Genomic DNA, 20,163 nt, shown 5'->3' with positions numbered 1-20,163 from the left:
AAATTAGTACATAATAGTCTTAATTTGGAGATAACTTCCTTTAAAGCACAGGTAAAGGGAAGGCAGGTATTATGAACATTTAGTGAGAGTTTTTATTATATTTAGTAAGTTTTTTTATTATATTAGAATACAAGTAAACCCTTACTAATCAGCTTTAATTGACTAGCGACTTTATTCAATTCTGATACGTTTAAGAGACATAGGAAAGTAGTTTATTTGTTTGGAGATACTTTGGGCATTGATATTAGAGCTGATTAAAATCTAGATTTAGTTAGGATTAAAACAAATTGCTAAATCTTTCTGAATCTAAAGTTTCTAATGATTTTGTGATGATTAAATGAGATACTATATGAATGTGCTTACAAAAGTAGTTGACAGTATCTGCTAGAGTTTTTCCAGTGATGGGAGATTGTTTTATTTCATCATTGTTCAGGTCTTTTAGAGGATATTTTTATACATTCAACTAAAATCTGCCCCCTCTTAGCTTTTTTTTTTTAACCTGTTTTCTAGTTTTATTGAGAAATATTAGACATACATCACTGTGTAACTTTAAGGTATACAGCATGATGGTTTGATTTACCTGTATTGTGAAATGGTTACCACAATAGGTTTAGGTAATATCCATCATGTCATTCAGATATAGTAAAAACAAAAGAAAAAAATTGGTATATCAGTGTCTCACAGCTGTGTTTGTGTTGATGTGTGGCGGTTTCTTGCTGAATGGCATTCAGTATTGTTGTTGTGTGTTTTTGTGTGCCTTCGCGAGAATGCCTGAGCTTGAATTAGAGCAACGAACAACCTTAAAATTCTTGTTGAACTTCACAAGAGTGGAAGTGAAATCAGGGACATGTTAGTCCAAGTTAATGGGGATAGTGCCATGAAGAAAACAGTAGTGTACAAATGGATTAAACGTTTTTTTCTGAGGGAAGAGAATGCGTCACTGATGAAGAGAGGTCAGGGCGGCCAGTAACGAGCAGAACTGACGAAAACATTGCAAAAGTTCATCAAATTGTGCGTCAAAATAGTAGGCTGACTGTGAGAAGCATAGCAGACCAAGTAAACATCGATAGAGAATCAGTTTGGAGAATCTTAACTGAAACTATTGGCATGAAAAAGGTGTGTGCAAAAATGGCTTCAAAGGAGCTAACTGATGAATGAAAGCAAAGGAGTGTCAAAGTTTGCCAAGACCTTTTGGAGAGGCAAGACGATGTTTTGGGCTGTGTTATCACTGGTGATGAAATGTGGGTGTACCAATATGACCCTGAGACAAAGCATCATTATGCACAATGGAAGCCAGCCAATTCTCCACGACCAAAAAAGTTCCAGCAATCCAATCTACAGTCAGAATGATGTTGCTAACATTTTTTAATATCAGAGGGATTATTCATTATGAATTGGTACCAACTGGACAAACAGTTAACCAAGTTGGCTCTTTGGAAGTGCTGAAAAGACTGCGTGAAAAAGTTAGATGACCTGAACTTTTCGCCAACAAGTCATGGCTCTTGTATCACGACAATGCACCAGCTCACACGGCACTGTCTGTGAGGGAGTTTTTAGCCAGTTAACAAATAACTGTATTGGGACACCCGCCCCACTCACCTGATCTGGCCCCCAATGACTTCTTTCTTGACCCAAAGATAAAGAAAATACTGAAAGAAAGACATTTTGATGACATTCAGGACATCAAGGGTAATACAACAGCTCTGATGGCCATTCCAGAAAAAGAGTGCCAAAATTACTATGAATGGTGGACTAGGTGCTGGCATTGGTGCATAGCTTCCTAAGGGGAGTACTTCAAAGGTAATCGTAGTGATATTTGGCAATGAGGTATGTAGCACTTTTTCTGGGATGAGTTTGCGAACTTAATTGTCAGACCTTGTATGTGACAGGATTATTTTTTCTAACACTAACATAATGCCTAGTGAATAGGCGATGCTCAACAAATATTCTTGAATGAATGGGAAATAAAGACATTACTTTTGTTTTACCAGGCAATCCTAATTGGTTAGAAGTTGATCCCATGATATTAAGAGATCCCCTTTCTAATTTTCAGCATCATGTGACACAAATTTCCCTTAGTGAAGATTGTCAGTAACTTCTCTCTCCTTCCTTAAACTCAAAGGCAAGCACAAAGAGCCCTATTTCTCCTAGAGAGTCTTCCCAAAATGAATTGTAGGGTTAGAGAAGATAACTAATTGCCCTAACACACAGGCAATGATTTATTAGTTCATAGAGGTCATGAGACTAATCCTAATAAATCTTAACTTCTCTGAAGAATCATTTAGAGTGTGAAAGATAACTATGATTTTCTAGAGCTAAGCAGGTGGGTAGTCAAATCATTAATCCCTCTCACTGTACTCCATCACCTTATATATTTTATTTAGAGAAATCAATCCACCTACTAGGTTATACAAATTCTCCAAGAGGCAAACATTTTAGCTTGCATTTAACTTTTTAGAGTTTGGAACCTGCCGTAGGGTGCTAATTTAACAACTGATAATACATGTGCAATTGAAACTGACACACCCATGCAAATGGGTCATCCATGTTCTGGGATCCAGCAGTTTTGCAAAAGAAGGGTATTTCTGAAAGTAAAATTTTTCTCAGCTTTTTTCAGGAAGCGTGCCTCTTGTTTTCTTGGTATAAAATGAAATTCTCTTGGGTTTTATCTTTCAAGACAGTTTTGTTTTGTTTTCTCTTGGGAAATCTTAATTGGGATATCAAAATCTTCTTTATCCAAGTTGATATATGTTAGATGACAGATCTATTTGAATAGTCTTGAGAGCCTTCTCCAAAACTAGTTTAACATATTGGGAGTATTTCCCATACATAGATTTCCAGTCCCATACTTTAAACAGTACTCTGTGAGATGTTAATGTCCTAGCAAAATTCGAATCCCTAGAAACCTACTAAGGTAATGAAATCCTGTTAAAATTGAGAGTCTACCTTACAAAGTGTGTCATTCTCTAAAGAATAAGAGGGCTCACTCAGAGGGCTCTATTGTGAATCTTGAGATTAAAATTTTGGAAAAAATATCTTGAGCACTTGCCTTTAGGTAGAGATTTTCAAGGCACTTTGGAAAACAAAGTTTCTGTAACTTGACTAAATAGTGTTTTTCCTTTCAATGATAGAATTTTCATTGCATAGTTCTGTTTAAAGTAAATGTTAGGCTTTTACTTCTGTCTAAAGTAAGATTTAGGCCTAATAAAAATCATTAAAGATCAGGAGTATGGTCCAGGATTATGGATTAATTTTTATAATCTCTTAATACATTGTTTTAACAATGTTTCTCTTTTTTTGTGAACACATTTTTCTTTGTGGGTATTTTTGATTCATGGGAACAATATTTTAAGATCCTAAAATGTTAGTCTTACTGCTTTTTAAATATTTAACTAAATGAATATATTTAGGAATATGTATTAAGAAACCATCTCATAGAAAAGGAAAAATAAGGTAGTATAAATAACCTTGTCTTAAAACAGAAACAGAAGCTTTGAAAGAAAGCAGAATTTTTAATAAATTGGATTACAAGAACAGGAAGTTTTATCTATTTTTTTTCTTTTTTTAAATTTAATTTTATATATTTTTATATTAGTTTCAGGTGTACAAAACAACATAATGTTTAGATAAAGTGCTTACCCCCTCAGGTCTGCCGCTCATCTGACACCATACATAATTACAATTCCATTGACTACATATATATTCCCTATGCTGTACTTTATATCCCATGACTATATATATATATATATATATATATATAAATAATTATAGTTGACATTCAGTCTTATTCTACTCCAGCTTCAGGTGTACAGCGCAGTGCTCAGGCATCTACACAATCTAAGAAGTGACCCCCCTGATAAGTCCAGCACCCGTCTGGCACCTTACATAATCTTGACAACATTATTGATTATATTCCCCATACTGTACCTCACATCCTCTTGACTATTTTGTGACTACCAATCCCTCCACCTTCTCCTCTATCCCTCAATCTCCCTCCCATCAGTTTTTTCTCTGTATCTATGAGTCAATTTCTGTTTTGTTTGCTCATTTATTCAGTTCTTTAGATTCCACATATAAATGAGATCATATGGTATTTGTCTTTCTCAATCTAACTTATTTCACTTAGCGTAGTATTCTCTAGGCCCACCCATGTTGTTGCAAATGGTAAGATTTCATTTTTTTTTTATGGTAGAGTAATACTCCATTGTATAAATGTACCAGTTTCTTTATCCAATTCTCTAATGATGAGCATTTCAGTTGTTTCCATCTGTTGGTTATTGTGAATAGTGCTGCAGTAAACATAGGGTTGCATATATTTTTTCAAATCAGTGTTTTGGATTTTTTTGGATAGATACTCAGGAATGGAATTGCTGGGTCGTAAGGTAGTTCTATTTTTAATTTTTTGAGGAACCTCCATACTGTTTTCCATAGTGGCTGCACCAATCTGCAATCCTATCAACAGTGCATGAGGGTTCCCTTTTCTCCACATCCTTGCCAACACTTGTTGTTTGTTGATTTATTGATAATAGCCATTCTGACAGAAGTGAGTGGTATCTCATTGTGGTTTTTATTTGCATTTCTCTAATTAGTGAGTTGAGCACCTTTTCATATGCCTATTGGCCATTTGTATGTCCTCTTTAGAGAAAGGCCTCTTCATGTCCTCTGCCCATATTTTAATTGGGTTGTTTGTTTTTTTGGTGTCAGGAAATTATATCTTTATATTATGATTCACAGTACATGTTGTTGTTTTTTTCTAATGTTTTAACTGTCTCCTAGTCCAATAGTTCTCCAAATGGAGTTTAAAGTAGATAAGTCAAATAAAATGGAGCTTAAAGTAAATGAAGTAGACAATTTTTTAAAAATACTTTGAAAGTCTAATAGAAATTATATGTCTCATTCTCTGCCTGGTGAGAGAGTAGGGGGTAGAGATCCTAGAAAAAGGCCCAAAGAAATCCCTTTAATTTGCTGTTCTCTGTGGGGTGTTTTCATTTGTAGGAATGTTTGACTAAGTTCATTTTATTTCTGAATTGTGTTAATGTCACATGAGTTCTTTTTTAAAAAAATTTAATTGATATGTAATGATGAATAATATTATATTAGTTTCAGGTATACAACATAATGATTCAATATTTACATATATTGTGAAATGATCACCACAGTAAGTCTAGTTACTGTCCATCACCATACAGGGTTACAGAAATTTTGTTTTCTTGTGATATGTGACATAGTTCTTATAATTATGTTTTGAGAGTTTAAAGAGCAGTTGGGGAATAATAGCAATAGAATTGAATGTTATATATAAATTTGTATTTGCATCCCAGATTAATAAAATTTTATTGCAAATATATGTTTTATACTAAGTGGTCCTAGTTTAAATTAAAAACTTGTAATATTACTAATGATGCTAGTTGGTGATCATATGTAAAGCAAAACTGAAATTTTTGAGTATTTCTTCAAAGTAAGCTCTTTTTTTTGGCTGTTATTTAAAACACTTTAGTCAAGGATATGTTGGACAGCTTATTTTAAAATCTGATAATGTGTGAACAAAATGTATTTTATATTGCCAATACTAGAATAAATGTTGTAAGTCTCCCATGCTGAAGTAGGATAATAAGAAATCATAGTAAAGAAGACAAGACAGCTCCAAACAACATCTGAGATACGTCAGTTGTGGAAATGGCACATAAATAACAGCATTTGTTTAAACCAAATTTCCTTTTTATGGTGGTGGGCTGTGTTGATGAACTGCAAATAACATTGCTAGATTGTTCTTTAGGCATCTTTGAATTTTACAAATTACTCACTGCCCATTCCTATGGTCTCTTTTTTCTTCTTTGAATGGTCCTTATTTGAATATTACAGTAGATCTAGGAAGTCATCTACCAGGCAACACTCTATTTATAATTGGTGAGTTTGTATTATTGTATATTCTTGAGAGCAATAAACATATATTTCCTTTCTACATATTCGTTCTTTTTCTCTACTCATCTTTTTTAATGAAATGTCTGCACATTATTTTTAAAAAATCTTAATATTAAAATCTAAGATATACTTTATCCACTAAATAAGAATTATAAAGACAAATGTTTAGATGGTTCTGCAAAATGGGTAAGCGACTTTCTATAAGAGCCTTCTCCAAAATCCTCATCTTTGATGCTTCAGCACCAGCAAGAGAAAAGTAATACTGAGTGACTGGGTATATTTTATGGAAAAGTGGACATGATTTTAGTCTTTACTTCTGATCAACTTGCTTTTGCCTTCTTTCCTAGGAAGTGTGTAGAGAGCTCTGGTGTCTCAGCAAAAGCAACCGCTGTGTCACCAACAGTATTCCTGCAGCTGAGGGAACACTCTGTCAAACCGGGAATATTGAAAAAGGGGTAAGCTCAAAAGAATTATTAGCTATTTGATAAATTTCTGGTGTTGATAGTCAACCACTAGGATAGCATGCACACTATTAATAATTAAAATGTACTTGAGAAAATAATAAATTCCTATTCTAATGAGTTAATTGTCATATCTTGTTATCTACAAATATGCATTGTTTAAGAAATTATAGTGAGTAACTCATTTGGGTCAGTTTCACCTTTCTGTATGCATGTGTGTGAGTTATAGTTGTACAGAAAATGTCTAACAACAAGCTTACATAATAGTCTGCTTAGTCATATGTCTGTATTTTTATGATAAATAATTCCCAGGAAAATTATGTGATTCCAAAATAGTTTATACCTACAGTCTAACTAGAGTCACCTTTAAATTGCAGTATGAGAGAAAAGGCTAATAGAATAATTAAACAATATATTGAGCATAGAAATTGGAGCTAAACAATTTTAGTTTCATCTGTCTTGTTTTCAAAAATATCATTATTAAAAATTGTTGAAACAGATAGGAATAGTTTATGCTATTCCTGAAGTTCTTTAGAAATCGCTCTGTATGTGAATTCTGGAATTTATTGCTGTGGACTGAATTTACAATAAGAACTACTATTGTTGTCTATTCTCAGTTCTGACTTCTTCCATGTTAGTTGGGCTAGTTTCAACAAAGATTACACTGAATTTCAGCTTGCAATCTGATGTTTAAATAAAAAGAATGAAAGCTTTTGGGAAGCTGTCACAGTTTATTAATCCTTGCTGACGGCTTCATTCAAGACCCATGACCTAGTGCCATGTTGATGGCTTTTCCATGCTGAGTTTGGAAATGTTGGTAAATTATGCTAAATGTATGAATTGATAGGGTCATTTTTAAAGGATTAAGGATCTTTTTTTGAAACTATGTAAGTAGCCAATAAAAATACAGAGACCTTCACACACTACCAAAAATTCCTTCTTTTTTTTTTCACCGAAGTAATAGAAAATATTAGGAACCACATTCTTGAAACAACAGTCTAGGTTTATTTTGGAACCAACAATTCTTGTCAACGACAAGTAGCAATTTAAATCAGTCTGTACTTAGAAGAAATACACAACTGTAAGGGGGGAAAATCACAGTGAGAATCTGCTTTTTTTTGCCATCGATTGGTCGTCATTCTTGTAATCTAATCCATGGGCCACAGTTTCTGTTTGCTTGGAATAATACCATCACTAAGCCTGATGGCTCTTTTTATTTTACTTTATATTTTAACCTGAAGCATACAATTTTATTTTTTTTAAACACCTCTGAGCTCTCCTAAAGCAATCTATAAATTATATAATCACTCCAAGTAAATAAAGCAGAAGTAGTGGCTATCTGAGAAAACAGCTCAATCCCAGCAATCATATACACGATACACCCATATTTAATATCTTATCATTTGTGCTTAATTACAGTACCCTCAAATGGTATATCTTATAGCTATGTGCATATATATGATAGAGATGGCATATTTCTTGAAAACTACAGACAATTTTGAGTGATATTTAGAAGACAATAATAGTAAAGTTAACAGTATTGAATTAAATATAGATAAACAAATGGAGAGGAAATATAATTCTTGTAAGCATAAATAAGAATAAGCACAGACAAGAGAAAGTGAACAAAATGGGCAAAAATATATTTGATTTCTAAAGATTCACATATTTAATTTATTTAATGGTTGTCAACTTTTTGATCCCTAACCCCTTCCTTCAAATGAAGTCTACATAATTCTGATTAGATATAGATATAGATATAGATAGATATGAATAGAAATGCTCTGGTTAGAAGAACCCCTTGACTGCCTCCTTAACCCTGTCTTTGGACCCTTGTCAACTTCTGACATACCTCAACAGCGCATCTGGACTCATTGAAAAACTATTTAAGAGCCTTGTAAGTTTAGCAAAGCTTGTGTACCAAGAGGTCTTCTATATACACAGCATTAGAGTTTAGTTTCATAAAGTCAATATGTTGGATTTCACCATCTAAAATTAATCTACAAAACAAATCTTAGCCATTGTTTCAGGGATATGGAAGTTCAATAGCCTGCTTTAGGAATAGCACTAAGAAATTTTTAAATGAATGAATGAATGAATGAATGAATGAATACAAACACATATGTAGTCTCCTAGAATGAAAAAGAATAGCACACCAGGAGAAAACCCTCAATGTATTCCTATCATTAATTATGAATTAATGAATAGTCTTCCAGAGAACTAGATCAACCTATATTTTTAAGGAGAAAAAAAGTACAAAGAATTAGACATGTGAGCTGAACAGTTCTGAATTTATCTTTAATTTATTTTTCACTAACTTCATTTGTCATACTATATATTTATGAATTTTTGTGGTTAACTTCAGTTATTATTATTATTATTACTTTTAAGAAGATGTGTGTTTATTGTTGCCAAATGCAGATTTTCCACCTAAGGCTATATCTACCTGGAAATTAAACCAGAGCTCAGAATTTTGACTCAAATCAAAAAGCCATGCAAAGAGCTAGTGACAGAATTAAAGTGGAATTTCAATGGTGAGGTCGGTCAGCTTTGTGTGGCCGGTCTATATTCTCGTCATCTAAAAATAGTTGGCAATACCAATAATGATATGATGATAATTAATGTTTTTAAAGTACTTACACTGTGCCAGGCACTTATTTGTTCTGTTGAGTGTTGACAGAAATCGTATGAGGTGGGTACTGTTTTAAACCCATTTTACAGATGAGGAAAGTAAGACTTGAAAGTCAAAGATTACACAGCAATTTAATAGCAGAGCTGAGATTCCAGCCAAGGTCTTTCTAATTCCAAAGTTTAAAACTTTGCCCCTCTACACTGTTTCTGATTTTACTTTACCTTTAGATGGGAAGTTTTACAGACATAAAAAGCAAATTTTGCAGAGAAAAAAAGCAAATTTTCATTGTCACAGGAATAAAGTGAGTCACTGAGCTTTGGATAGATGGTGACAAGGTAGTTTACCATTTAATGCTAAGTGGATTTTTCACTTATCTACCTGTAACAGTTTATCTCAGAAATCACACTAAGAACTTACTGTGGACAGAACATTGAGCTAAGAATACACAATTGTGTTCCAATTGGCAAAACAATGAATCTCCACTTTAAAATGAGAGATAGCCTGTTTCTACATCTTTCATAGAGATATTGTGAGGATGGAATGAGATAATATCTCAGGGATATTTTTATGGGCTTCCTCCAAGGAAAGGTGATAGTATTTATTACTAGAGCATCATCACTACTTTTGATCATTATTTGCCAACTTTAGGTGATAGTGGGCAGAAAATTTTTTTTCAAACTGTCTTAACTGACAGCTTACAAGCATCAGAGAGTGTAAGCATGAGTTTGTGTCTCAGAAACATGAATGGAATATACACAACTTCTGATCTTAACTCTAAATTTCAAATCTACTCTCATCAGAAGAGTCAAGAAAGAACCTACATCCTGTCTAGCCAGAAGGATAAAACCAAAGCTGCTCATAGCTTTTTGAACAAATCTTTTTTTTTTTTTAATGGTCAGGGGAGAAGTATTGTTCAAGTGATAGCATAGACATATCCAGAGGACTGGATCCACAATGATCTCGTCAAACTCTGGCTGCAAAAGATATGGGATCCCTGCCCGAGGGCGCAGTTCCACAAATGTTCCATGTAAGCATGGGAACTGTTCCATGCACATTTAGCAGATGGAGTAAGAAATATGGCCAAAAAATTAAAAACTGATCTTTGGGTGAGTCCTGGGGGGTCTGACATTGCTATTACAGCCATTGGCTGTTTGCCTGAATAAGCCATTCAAGGATTGAATAAGAACCATATGGTCTGAATGGGTGTGCTTAGGGACAGTAGCATTAACCAAAGGAGGACATTTGATGAGCCCAGACAGTGCGCTGGTTGGTACTGTGCGTCCATGGGTCATACTCCTGCATATCAATCAATATAACTTTAAGCCAAACAAACTTCAGACATGGCATCAGCAATAGCACTTTGGACAACAATCGGAGGGATGCCATATTTGACGAAATAATAAACAAAGATTTAGACTGTAAAAACTTTGATAGCAGTGTTGGGATTGTTACTGAACAGGATATTAAGGATAATCAAAACCCAATCCTTGTAAGCTCTGATGGTGGCTACAAAGAGTGTTTCAAATACTTGGTTTATTGCCAAAGATTGATTTAGTGATTCCACAACACCCAATTAGAGATGTAGCCCAGCATTTGGATATATATATGACATTGATTCCTAATATCTTTTCATGGTAAACATTGGGCTGGACTAGAATAAGATTATTATATGCTCTTCTAAAGTACTGTATGTATAATAGAATATTTGCAGCCTTAGATCTTAGAGTAGAATATAATATGTCTTGACTGGGTCCCAAACTATGAACACAGCAATTAAAGAAGGAATTGCTCTTCCAGTTGCTCTTGAAATTTAAATAGTATGGGATGACAAGTTCTGATTTAGAATTTGGGCTGAAAGAAGCTTCAGCATTCCTGCACCTGCACAGTGGAAAGATAAGGCTTTTCATAGTGCTGTGCTCCAACTTTCAGCTTTCCTGACTTGGGAGGAGTGTTCTATTATATATTGAATCACCAATATCACTTCCTTTAAAATCTTAGGGTTTACTTAGAGGTCTCTCATTCCAGATGCTGGCTGTACCCAGTGCTGGCTCTGGTACAAGATTTACCATAATCACATCCTAAAATGACTCTAGTTAAAAAATATGTATATTTTAAATATTAAAAAAAATTTTTTTAAGTATACTCATCTTGAAAATTTTTTATTTGGAATTCTGACAAATTCTCAAAGTTAGATTTTTTTAATTTATTTAGAATGTTTTTTGCTTGAAGATAATGCCCTGATGTGAAAATCATGAAAATTAGTGGTCTAATAGCAAAAGATGTTGTTTAATAATTGTTTCTTAAGAAAACTTTTAAAGCTTCACTGGAATGTATTGTCTTTCTAGATAGTTTTAAAAATATATTTGCTGTATTTAGAATGAATATGAAAAGCAAAAATGAAAATCTAAGACTTTATATTTAGAATGTGATAGTTGCACCTTTCTGAGTCTGATTACGCTTGAAGTAGAAAAAAAAAAAAGCCAAATTTATCCAACCTACCTGGATCATTTGGGCTGAAGTAACATGAGTGATACTTAGAATATTTTATTATATATTATTATATATATTATTATATATTTGATTAGATATAACCTTTTAGCATAAATATTAGAAACTGGTTCCCATTGAAGATTTAACTCTTCTAGTTTAAGAAAGGAAGTAAGTTTATGCCTATGGAAATAAAGCTTTTACAGGTTTGGCAACTTCAGGCAAAAAATAAAAAAAAAGAAGAAGGATAAAAATAGAAAATAGAACACTCAAAATTCTCACCTTTTTGTGCTTATAGGATTTATCTACTTCAAGTTGCTTTATTTGGTGTAATCTAATCATATTACTTATGACTTACATTAAAACCAGTACTTATTGATTCATGTAATCACCCAGAAAATTAATTCAAAAACTTGATCCACATGAAGTCCCCTATGGATTTCTCAAAGCATGTATTAAGTTAAATAAGTGTCTTCTCTTAAAACCATGTGCTACATCAAAAGACTACTACCAGAGGAGGAAAGTAGTAAGAATTCCAAAGAGGTCCTTTTCTATAAATACAAAGTGGGGGGATGTTAAACAAAACACAAAACAACATTATGCCAGAGATCAAAATCAGACAAGTCCTTTGACAGATTTTAACTTCTTTGAAGGTATGTCTGCATAGAAATAATTTCTAAAGTTCTCCTAATCCAAATCATATTGGAATCGAAAACTAAAGTTAGTCCTCATTTTATATTTAGGGAAACTAAAGTAAAGAATAAATGACTTACTTTGGACTAAAGATATTGTTAGAATGAGAACTCAGGTTTGTAATACTGACTACACAGACTGAAGTTGCTAGCTTGTTAACTAGTTAACTAAGTGTTAATTAGTTGTTAAATTAGACATTGGTGTCTTGTTAACTGCTAGATTAATGATAATTATTTTATTACTATGAATTCTTCATTTTTTACCTATTTATCTTTGTTGTTTAACTTTCTGGTATAAATATCTATTATGCTATAACTCCATGGAATAGATACAATAAATAGTGTGAATTTATACAGTAATGAAAGATTCTAGCAAAGCAGTTATGAAAGACTACTGCTGTGTAGATGTTAAGTAATGATGAGAGCTGAGCAACATTTTGCAAATTGAATATAGCATTTATCTTTTACCTTAAGAATACATTTTAAAAGGAAAACAAGAGAATTTATTTGACTTTTTCCCCTGTCCATTACTTTGTGAGACTCCAGGAAATATGTATCACAATATTATTAAATACTTTGGAACCTACAGCCTTCACAATTCCTTTGTCTTCTGAAAAATGGAAAGAGTGAATTATTTTCTCTCCCACTTATGATTACTCAAGGAGATAATATGTGGGTGTACAGTTGCAGCTAAGTGGATTGGTTTTTTTTTTTTTTTTAGTGTTAGCTTGTATTTTATGTAGTAAAAATGGTAGAGTATATTATTCTTTAATGTCTGCAGATATATAATTCTATACCTCCATTTGAATTTTTTTTGCTGATTTTCATGCATTTTTGCACAGATAATCCCTTTTCTGCCAGTAAGTGATCTTAGGCAAGTCACCCTTCTTCAAGCAATGGTTTCCTCATCTGAAAAATGAATTGCTTAGACCACATGAATGCTAAAGTCCCTTTGAGCTTTAGATTCAGCTCTCTGATTTCATAAAATGTAAAATCAAGCTTTAATGTTATTTGAAATCAATAATGCTAAATTTCCAACTTGAAAAAAGTAGGCAAATTTTAAGATTTGGAATTTTTTTAAGTGTTGTCATTCATTAGTGGAAACCATGGAAAACAATGAGTAATTGGTGATCAATATAGCATGACTCAGTTATTCTCATAGGAAAATAGATCCAGGAATAAATATTCTTACACATAGGTACTTCTATTAACAAAAATATAAAAAGGAGATTAGTTGGCCCAATGTTGTGCCTTTTATACAGGTGAAGGGCTGACACAATCGGTATACATAGTTGGTCTTCATGGTCGATTAGGTAAGTCATAAGCTGGCATCTGGAACATTCTCTCCCTCTCAAGTGTACGTTATCAGCAGCCCTACTTGCAGAGTTGATAATGTATTATTGGTTCAGCCAATAACCTCTGTTTCATCATTTTGGACAGATGATTTCTTTCATGGTAATTTTCATTGTCAAACCTCATAATCTTAATGGCCTACATAAATATTTATTAGATTAAGGGTCAGAATGTTCTACTTGATAGCCAACCAAATTTTGACTTCTTCTTGCCTAATTTTTTATGGACAGCACTTCCCTAAAAAGTCTTTTATGTTACAACCACTCAAACGTTCACTGAGTGCCAACTACCAGGGAAACAAAGATGAATTTGACTTGATTTACCCTCCAGTGTTTCCAGTTCCTTCCTGACATGTGGGAACCAAAACAGGACACAGAATTTTAAGATTTAACTCGTATATTCTTTCATTCAATAAATTTTTGTTGTTTATCTACTACATGCTAGGCATTGTTCTAGACATTTAGCATTTCCAATAGAACATTCTGTGATGATAGAAATGTGCTAGATCTGCTCTGTCCAAAATAGCCACTAGGTACATGTGGTTATGAAGCCCTAGAAATGTAGCTAGTGGGTCTAAGGAACTGAATTTTTATTTTCTATCAATTTAAAAGAGAATAGGCACATGTGGCTCTCAAGGCTTTTCCATACCAACGAGAGGAGACTATGAAGTAATTTGAAAAATAAACCGGGTAATTGAAAGTAGTTTGAAGTAGAAAGAGGGAACTAAACCAGGAAGATGTAATCACTGTGTCATCCTGGAGTGGAGCGAGGGGAGAATAGGGGGCTTGGTGAGATTTACTGCTTCAGAATAAGGGTGGTCAAGGAAAGACCTCGCTGTTGAAATGACACTTGACGTGAAACTGAATGATGAGAGCACAGCAATATAAGGAATTGTGAGAAGAGTATTCCCAGAAGAACCAGCAAACATGTGCCCTATGCAGGGAAAGCTTAGTGTACTGAGGAAGAGAAAGAAGCCCAGTGTGTCTGGAGCAATCTGTGTGTGTGTGTGTGTGTGTGTGTGTGTGTGTGAGAGAGAGAGAGAGAGAGAGAGAGAGAGAGAGGGAGAGAGAGAGAGAGAGAAGGAGACAGGGACTAGATCCCAAAGGCCACTGATTTAAGGGAAGTAGGAAACCATCACAGTTTTTTAAGCAAAAATAGAGACATGTACTAATTTGTTTTTAAAAGATCTTTCTGAATGCTTACTGGAGAATGATTGATTATAGATAGAAAAAAGTGGAGGCAGGGAGACCAGGTAAGAAACTATTTCCTTTGCCAGTTTGGTCTAGGGTGGTAGCAGTGAAAAAGATGAAAAGTGAAATAATTCTGGGTATATACAATTAGTATAATAAACTGATTACTTTCTAAGCATTATATGTCTTAATCCCTTTATTTTTTAATATGAGGTAAATTTGTATTTAACAATCTAACATTGCTGACCGTTATTCAACTCTAATAATGTTGTCTATTGTTATTTATATAAGCAAGTGACTTTCATAGCATCAGTATGGTTTGTCAACATTTGATTATAATTCACAAAAAATGCATCAATAAAAGCCTAGAAATGCTTGCTTTTTTTAAAAAAAGGGGGGGTTCATTTTTACCGTATTCTGCAAGTAAGATTTATCATGTTAGAGTTATGAGCTGATTATTTGATGTCTGCGTCTCGATAAATTATTCCTGGCTTTTTACTTACGTGCAGTATGTGTGGTTTATTGCTGAGGGTAAAGCTGAGAAGAATTCCAGGACACATGTTCATGTAGGGGCTATACACATGGCTAGTCAGTGTATATAAGGGTTTTTTTGTACCCAATCCCTAGTGTCTTGGCATTACTTTTATTATGTCTGCAGTACTCATGTAGATGAAATGCCACAACACATTCTTTTACTATTGTAACCTCAACCGGCCTTTTTATTTTTTTGCCGTTTTTTTTTTTTTTTTTAAAGAAAAAGCAATTACCATCATAAAAATTCCTTACTGGGGAACTTTCCATATTGCGTTATCATTCCATGAGTCTAATAATAGTGGAATATAAAGAAAAAAACTTTTAATGCTAAAATATCTAAAAAAGACTTTTGAGGTCTCTATAATGAGAAACACTAAAAGTCTGGAGTAGGAGAAATAAGGAAAAAAGAAGTCAAGTCAAGTTTTTTAGACTTCTGGGACATGTCAGAGACTTATAAATCATTGCCTAGCTAAAAGATAATTTGCAAATCACGTGCACCTTCACCGATGTCTAAACACAGTTAAAGAACTCTCAGCCTGTTATCTATTGGGAGAATGCTAATGCCTATAATTGGTCATTGCCTGACCCTTATGTATGTCTATCCTGATAGGTCTATCTGCCTGAAAGCTAATTCTGTGTTTTCTGTGAAATCTTGCAGTGGTGTTATCAGGGAGATTGTGTTCCTTTTGGCACTTGGCCCCAGAGCGTAGATGGGGGCTGGGGTGCCTGGTCACTATGGGGCGAGTGCAGCAGGACCTGCGGGGGAGGCGTCTCCTCGTCCCTAAGACACTGTGACAGTCCAGCGTAAGTAGCTAAAGTAAGCCGGAGCCAACAAAAAGACACAGTTGGAAATGATTCAAAGCTGTGGTTTCACATGTTATCTGTAAAAACGTTTCACTAGCGAGCCAAGTGCTTGTCTTCAGAACAAGCACTAGGCACAGGAAAGTAGGACTCTTGTTAGACAGACTTTCCTTTTCTTCCCTGCCCCTTATTACTATGTAACTAAAAATAAAAGAAAAAGAAAAAAGAAAAGCATTGTGTATCTATCCCAGGTGTAGCCAGACTTTTTAATCTAGTCATAATCAGATAGATTTCCTCCTCCAAAAACTACTGAATTATGGATGAATTGGGTCTGGTCTTAGCTACACTCCCATTATTCCCAGGAAACCTAAAGTCTTTGCACATGTCACATAAAATTATTACTGCTACATTAGTATTAAAAGGACCAATGAGAGCACTTCAAGGGCTGAACCGCCTTGATTCGCATCACAAATCACAATGAAAAGAATACTGCCCATGTGTTAAAATAGTTTCCATTCACATGCCCCCATTAATCATTTTCCGGAGTTGCCACCACTTTTCTCCCCATGAGGGCTTTATGCAGGTCAGACTGCTCCTCTCCCACCCCTCTTTTTCTCCAGCCAGAGCCCCCCTGGAGTAAGGCTAGCCCCATCAGTATTCTTCACCAGCTGTATTGCTTCTCCCTTCCACCGGTGCCCACTACAGGTGGACTGTTCCTCTGGCCAGTCTTTCCTGCCCTTCCAGAGGCTAAACTGCTCCTTAGCAGCTGGAAGTGCTTGCATTTTCGTCTAGAGTTCGGATTGAGGGCCTTCTTTGCCAATAAATAATTTGGTACAGAATGATGTTATGATATCACTTCTGCTTCCTACCCCACTTTCACCTTTCTGGGGTAAAAGATGGCCCTTTATTTTTTTTTCTCTCCATTTAACTCAGGATCCCTCTCTTTGCTTCCTCTCTAAATGGTTTTCCTTTCCTCTTTCTCTTTTTAGCTTGAAACTGTTTCCCTTTATATTAGTTGTGTGTTTCCATTCTCCTACTTTCTATTGATTATTGCCCTCCTGCTAAACAGAGCTCACTGTTAACCCACTCATAAACTAGACATGTTACCACCATCCCCACCACCTGGTTTTTGTCTGACCAACCCATTTCTCCCAAGCTGGCTCAAGCTGGGCCATTTCTTTTCTTTGCTTAGAGCCGCCATTCCCTGGCATTAAAAATATATTCAAAATTGTAACTTTAATTACCTCATTGATACCAGTGAGCCAAAATTATAACTTAGACAATCTTTTTTAAACAAGTACAGAATAATTAATCTAAGTTCCAATGCAGGCTACTTACTGTAAATTAATAACCAAATACTTAAGATACTTAAAAGAATGACCAGACCTCTTTTAAAAGTACAAGTTAGTTTTCTCCATTCAAAAATAGCATTCAAATAGTAACATATGGCTTTCCCTACTGTTAAGTACTTCAAAATTTAATTTATGTAAATCAAATAGTTGACATCTCACTTTTTCATTAATTTGAGTATAATATAAAGTATTGATGTAATACAAACCCATCTGATGTTTAGATTTAATTTTTAAAACCATATGTTTGAAATGAAGTGCAAATTCTTTTCTGCATTAATTACTTTAAACTGAAGCTATTTCCAGAGAGTTATTTAGTGTCCTCTCCTTGTTTCTGGAAAAAGCAAACTTTCCATTTCCTACTTGGTAAACATATAGCATCAGATTATGGGTTTTGTTGAATATGATTCAAAATAGTTTTCATTATAAATAAGTGATTTTAAAACTCTCATTGAACTGATCACCTGTTTACTATGATAATTAGAAGATATATTGATTTAATTGCACTTTCTTAAGAATGTAAATCATGGCAAGAGTCTTATAAAGTTACTCATAGTAAATTGCCTTAATTTTAAATTAAACAATCAGAATCATTATTGCTAACCATCACCAGCATGATTATTTTAATAACTAATAAAATGTCAAATTTTGTATTTTCTTAAAGTAAATGTTACTATGTTTTCATTAAGCAATATATGTACTCTCTATGCGGATAGATATGTTATATTCACATGTTACACAAAATGTGTTTTCAGACCTTCAGGAGGTGGAAAATATTGCCTTGGGGAAAGGAAACGGTATCGCTCCTGTAACACAGATGTAAGTAAAACCAAACTCTGCTATGAAAAATTAGCTTACATTTCACTCAGAGTAGGGAACTTTTTTTTTATTGTAAGCTATTTTATCAGAAATGCATGTGTGTGATGGTCACATAAGTTTTTATAATTGTTAGTAATGAAGAGAACTGGCTTCAAGTCCATCCATTCCATCAACAAGAGTCAAGAGAAAGCTCCAGCACTAGGAGAAAATACACTCTCCCCCAGCAGGAATTAAGGGAGAGCTACACACCATTTAAACTGCTCTGGTCCTCCAAACACTCACGACTTTGCCATCATTATCTTTCTTGAGTCCACCACGAATATCTTACTGTGCTCTCTATCCCATATTATGTTTGCCACTGGAAGAAGCCCCAGACTCCCCCATCATTCTCATCTCTGCCATCCAGCCCCATGGAGCTCTGTGCATCCCTTTTTCTGTTTCCTGTCCCTGTGCAGCTGCTAAAACTCTTCGGTGTCCTCAGGAATTTATGATCCATCATCAGCAGAACCTCTTCTATCCTGACCTCTCTGAATTTCCCTTCCCTTCACCTTCTTGTTCTAATGGAAACTGGCTCTCCTCTGAAGATACTGATTCCTCTGTAGCTCTTTGAAGTTGGGGGCTTGTGTTGTCTCCCTTAGCCCTTGAATGACTGGGCCTGAAAGTGGATTGCCTATCTTTTTTATATCTCATTACTCCTTCCAGATAATTCTTCCTCCATCCTATCTAAAAACCACAGCTTTTAATTTCATGTCATCAGATTATTGTTACCCACTATCTTCACTCTCATGCTCTCCAACCCTCTCACCTTGGTTATTCCATAGGTATGTAGATGATTTTTCCAACATCCTCTGGATTTTTTCATGATCATACAAACATGTTGTGACTTCTCCTATCTTGAAAAAACAAAAACCTGCCAGTTATTTTTCCATGTTTTTTTCTTCCTTTGAAACAAAAGCCCTCCAAAGAGATATCTGTACTTACTATATCTAATTCCTCTACTCATTTTTTTCTTAACATCGATCCTGTCAAGTTTTAGCCTCCATCATTCTACTGAAAATGATCTTGCCCCATCACAGGCGACTTCCATGTTGCTAAATCCAGTGGTCAGTTCTGAGCATGTATCCAGCTTCCTCTTCACTAGGCTTCCATGACAATACAGCTTCTTGGTCGTCTTTTTATTTTACTACTATTCTTTCTCATTCTCCTTTGCTCATTCCTACTCTTTTCTCTGACATCTTAATCTGAGAGTATCCAGTACTAAGTCCTTGGCCTTTTTCTCTGCCCTACCGATACTCATTTCCTTGATGATCTCATCAATTTTCATTGCTTTTTATATCACCCATATGTCATTGGAGCCCCAAATGTATATTGTCAACCAAGACTTCTTCAATGGATTTTAAACTCATATCTTATTACTGATTGAACTTTTAGTAGACATCTAATGTTTAAACATGCCCAAATGTTATCTCTAAAACATTTCCACAAACCTGTTCTCCCAGCAGTTTTTCCCATCTCTGATGTCAATTCTGTCTGGCCCAAGCCCCAAACCCTCAAGTTATTTTTGATTCCTTTCCCTGTCTCACAGCCTATATCCATTCCTCAGAAGTCAAAATATATTTTGACTTTACCTTCAAAATATATCAGAGATCTGACTACTTCTCACTGCCTCCACTGCTACCACTTTTTTACTGGATTACTCTAAGTAACCTTTTTAGTGGATTTCCCCATGCTATTTTTGCTCCCCTACAGTCCTTCATAAAGGAGGCAGAGTGAATCAGATTGTATCCTTTTCTCAAAACCCTTCAATAGCTCCCCATTTTTACTTAAATCCGAAGTCCTACAAAAGCCTACAAAGCATACACCCTCTGGCCTTCCATTACTTCTCTGAATTAATCTCTTTCTATTTCCTCCTCATTCCTTCTG

General features: G+C 34.6%; 1 protein-coding gene across 7 annotated transcripts in view; it reads left to right on the top strand.

The window, feature by feature from the left end:
• ADAMTS6 (ADAM metallopeptidase with thrombospondin type 1 motif 6) overlaps nt 1-20,163 on the top strand; it is a 259,454-nt gene that overhangs the window by 152,215 nt on the left and 87,076 nt on the right. For 5 of the 7 annotated variants that reach the window (XR_002125140.1, XM_019652413.1, XM_019652410.1 and 2 more), the window contains exons 12-14: nt 6,270-6,377; nt 15,930-16,075; nt 18,177-18,240. Coding sequence is in view for 6 of the 7 variants with exons in the window: in XM_019652413.1 (XP_019507958.1) it covers nt 6,270-6,377; nt 15,930-16,075; nt 18,177-18,240 (318 nt within the window). In the remaining variant the exon portion in view is untranslated. The remainder of the gene's footprint in view (nt 1-6,269; nt 6,378-15,929; nt 16,076-18,176; nt 18,241-20,163) is intronic. The other 2 variants (XM_019652415.1, XM_019652414.1) reach the window with 1 other exon arrangement.

The sequence above is a fragment of the Hipposideros armiger genome, unplaced genomic scaffold, assembly GCF_001890085.2.
Source record: "Hipposideros armiger isolate ML-2016 unplaced genomic scaffold, ASM189008v1 scaffold_179, whole genome shotgun sequence".
NCBI classification, from domain to species: domain Eukaryota; kingdom Metazoa; phylum Chordata; class Mammalia; order Chiroptera; family Hipposideridae; genus Hipposideros; species Hipposideros armiger.
This window is presented reverse-complemented; position numbering and strand designations above follow the sequence as displayed.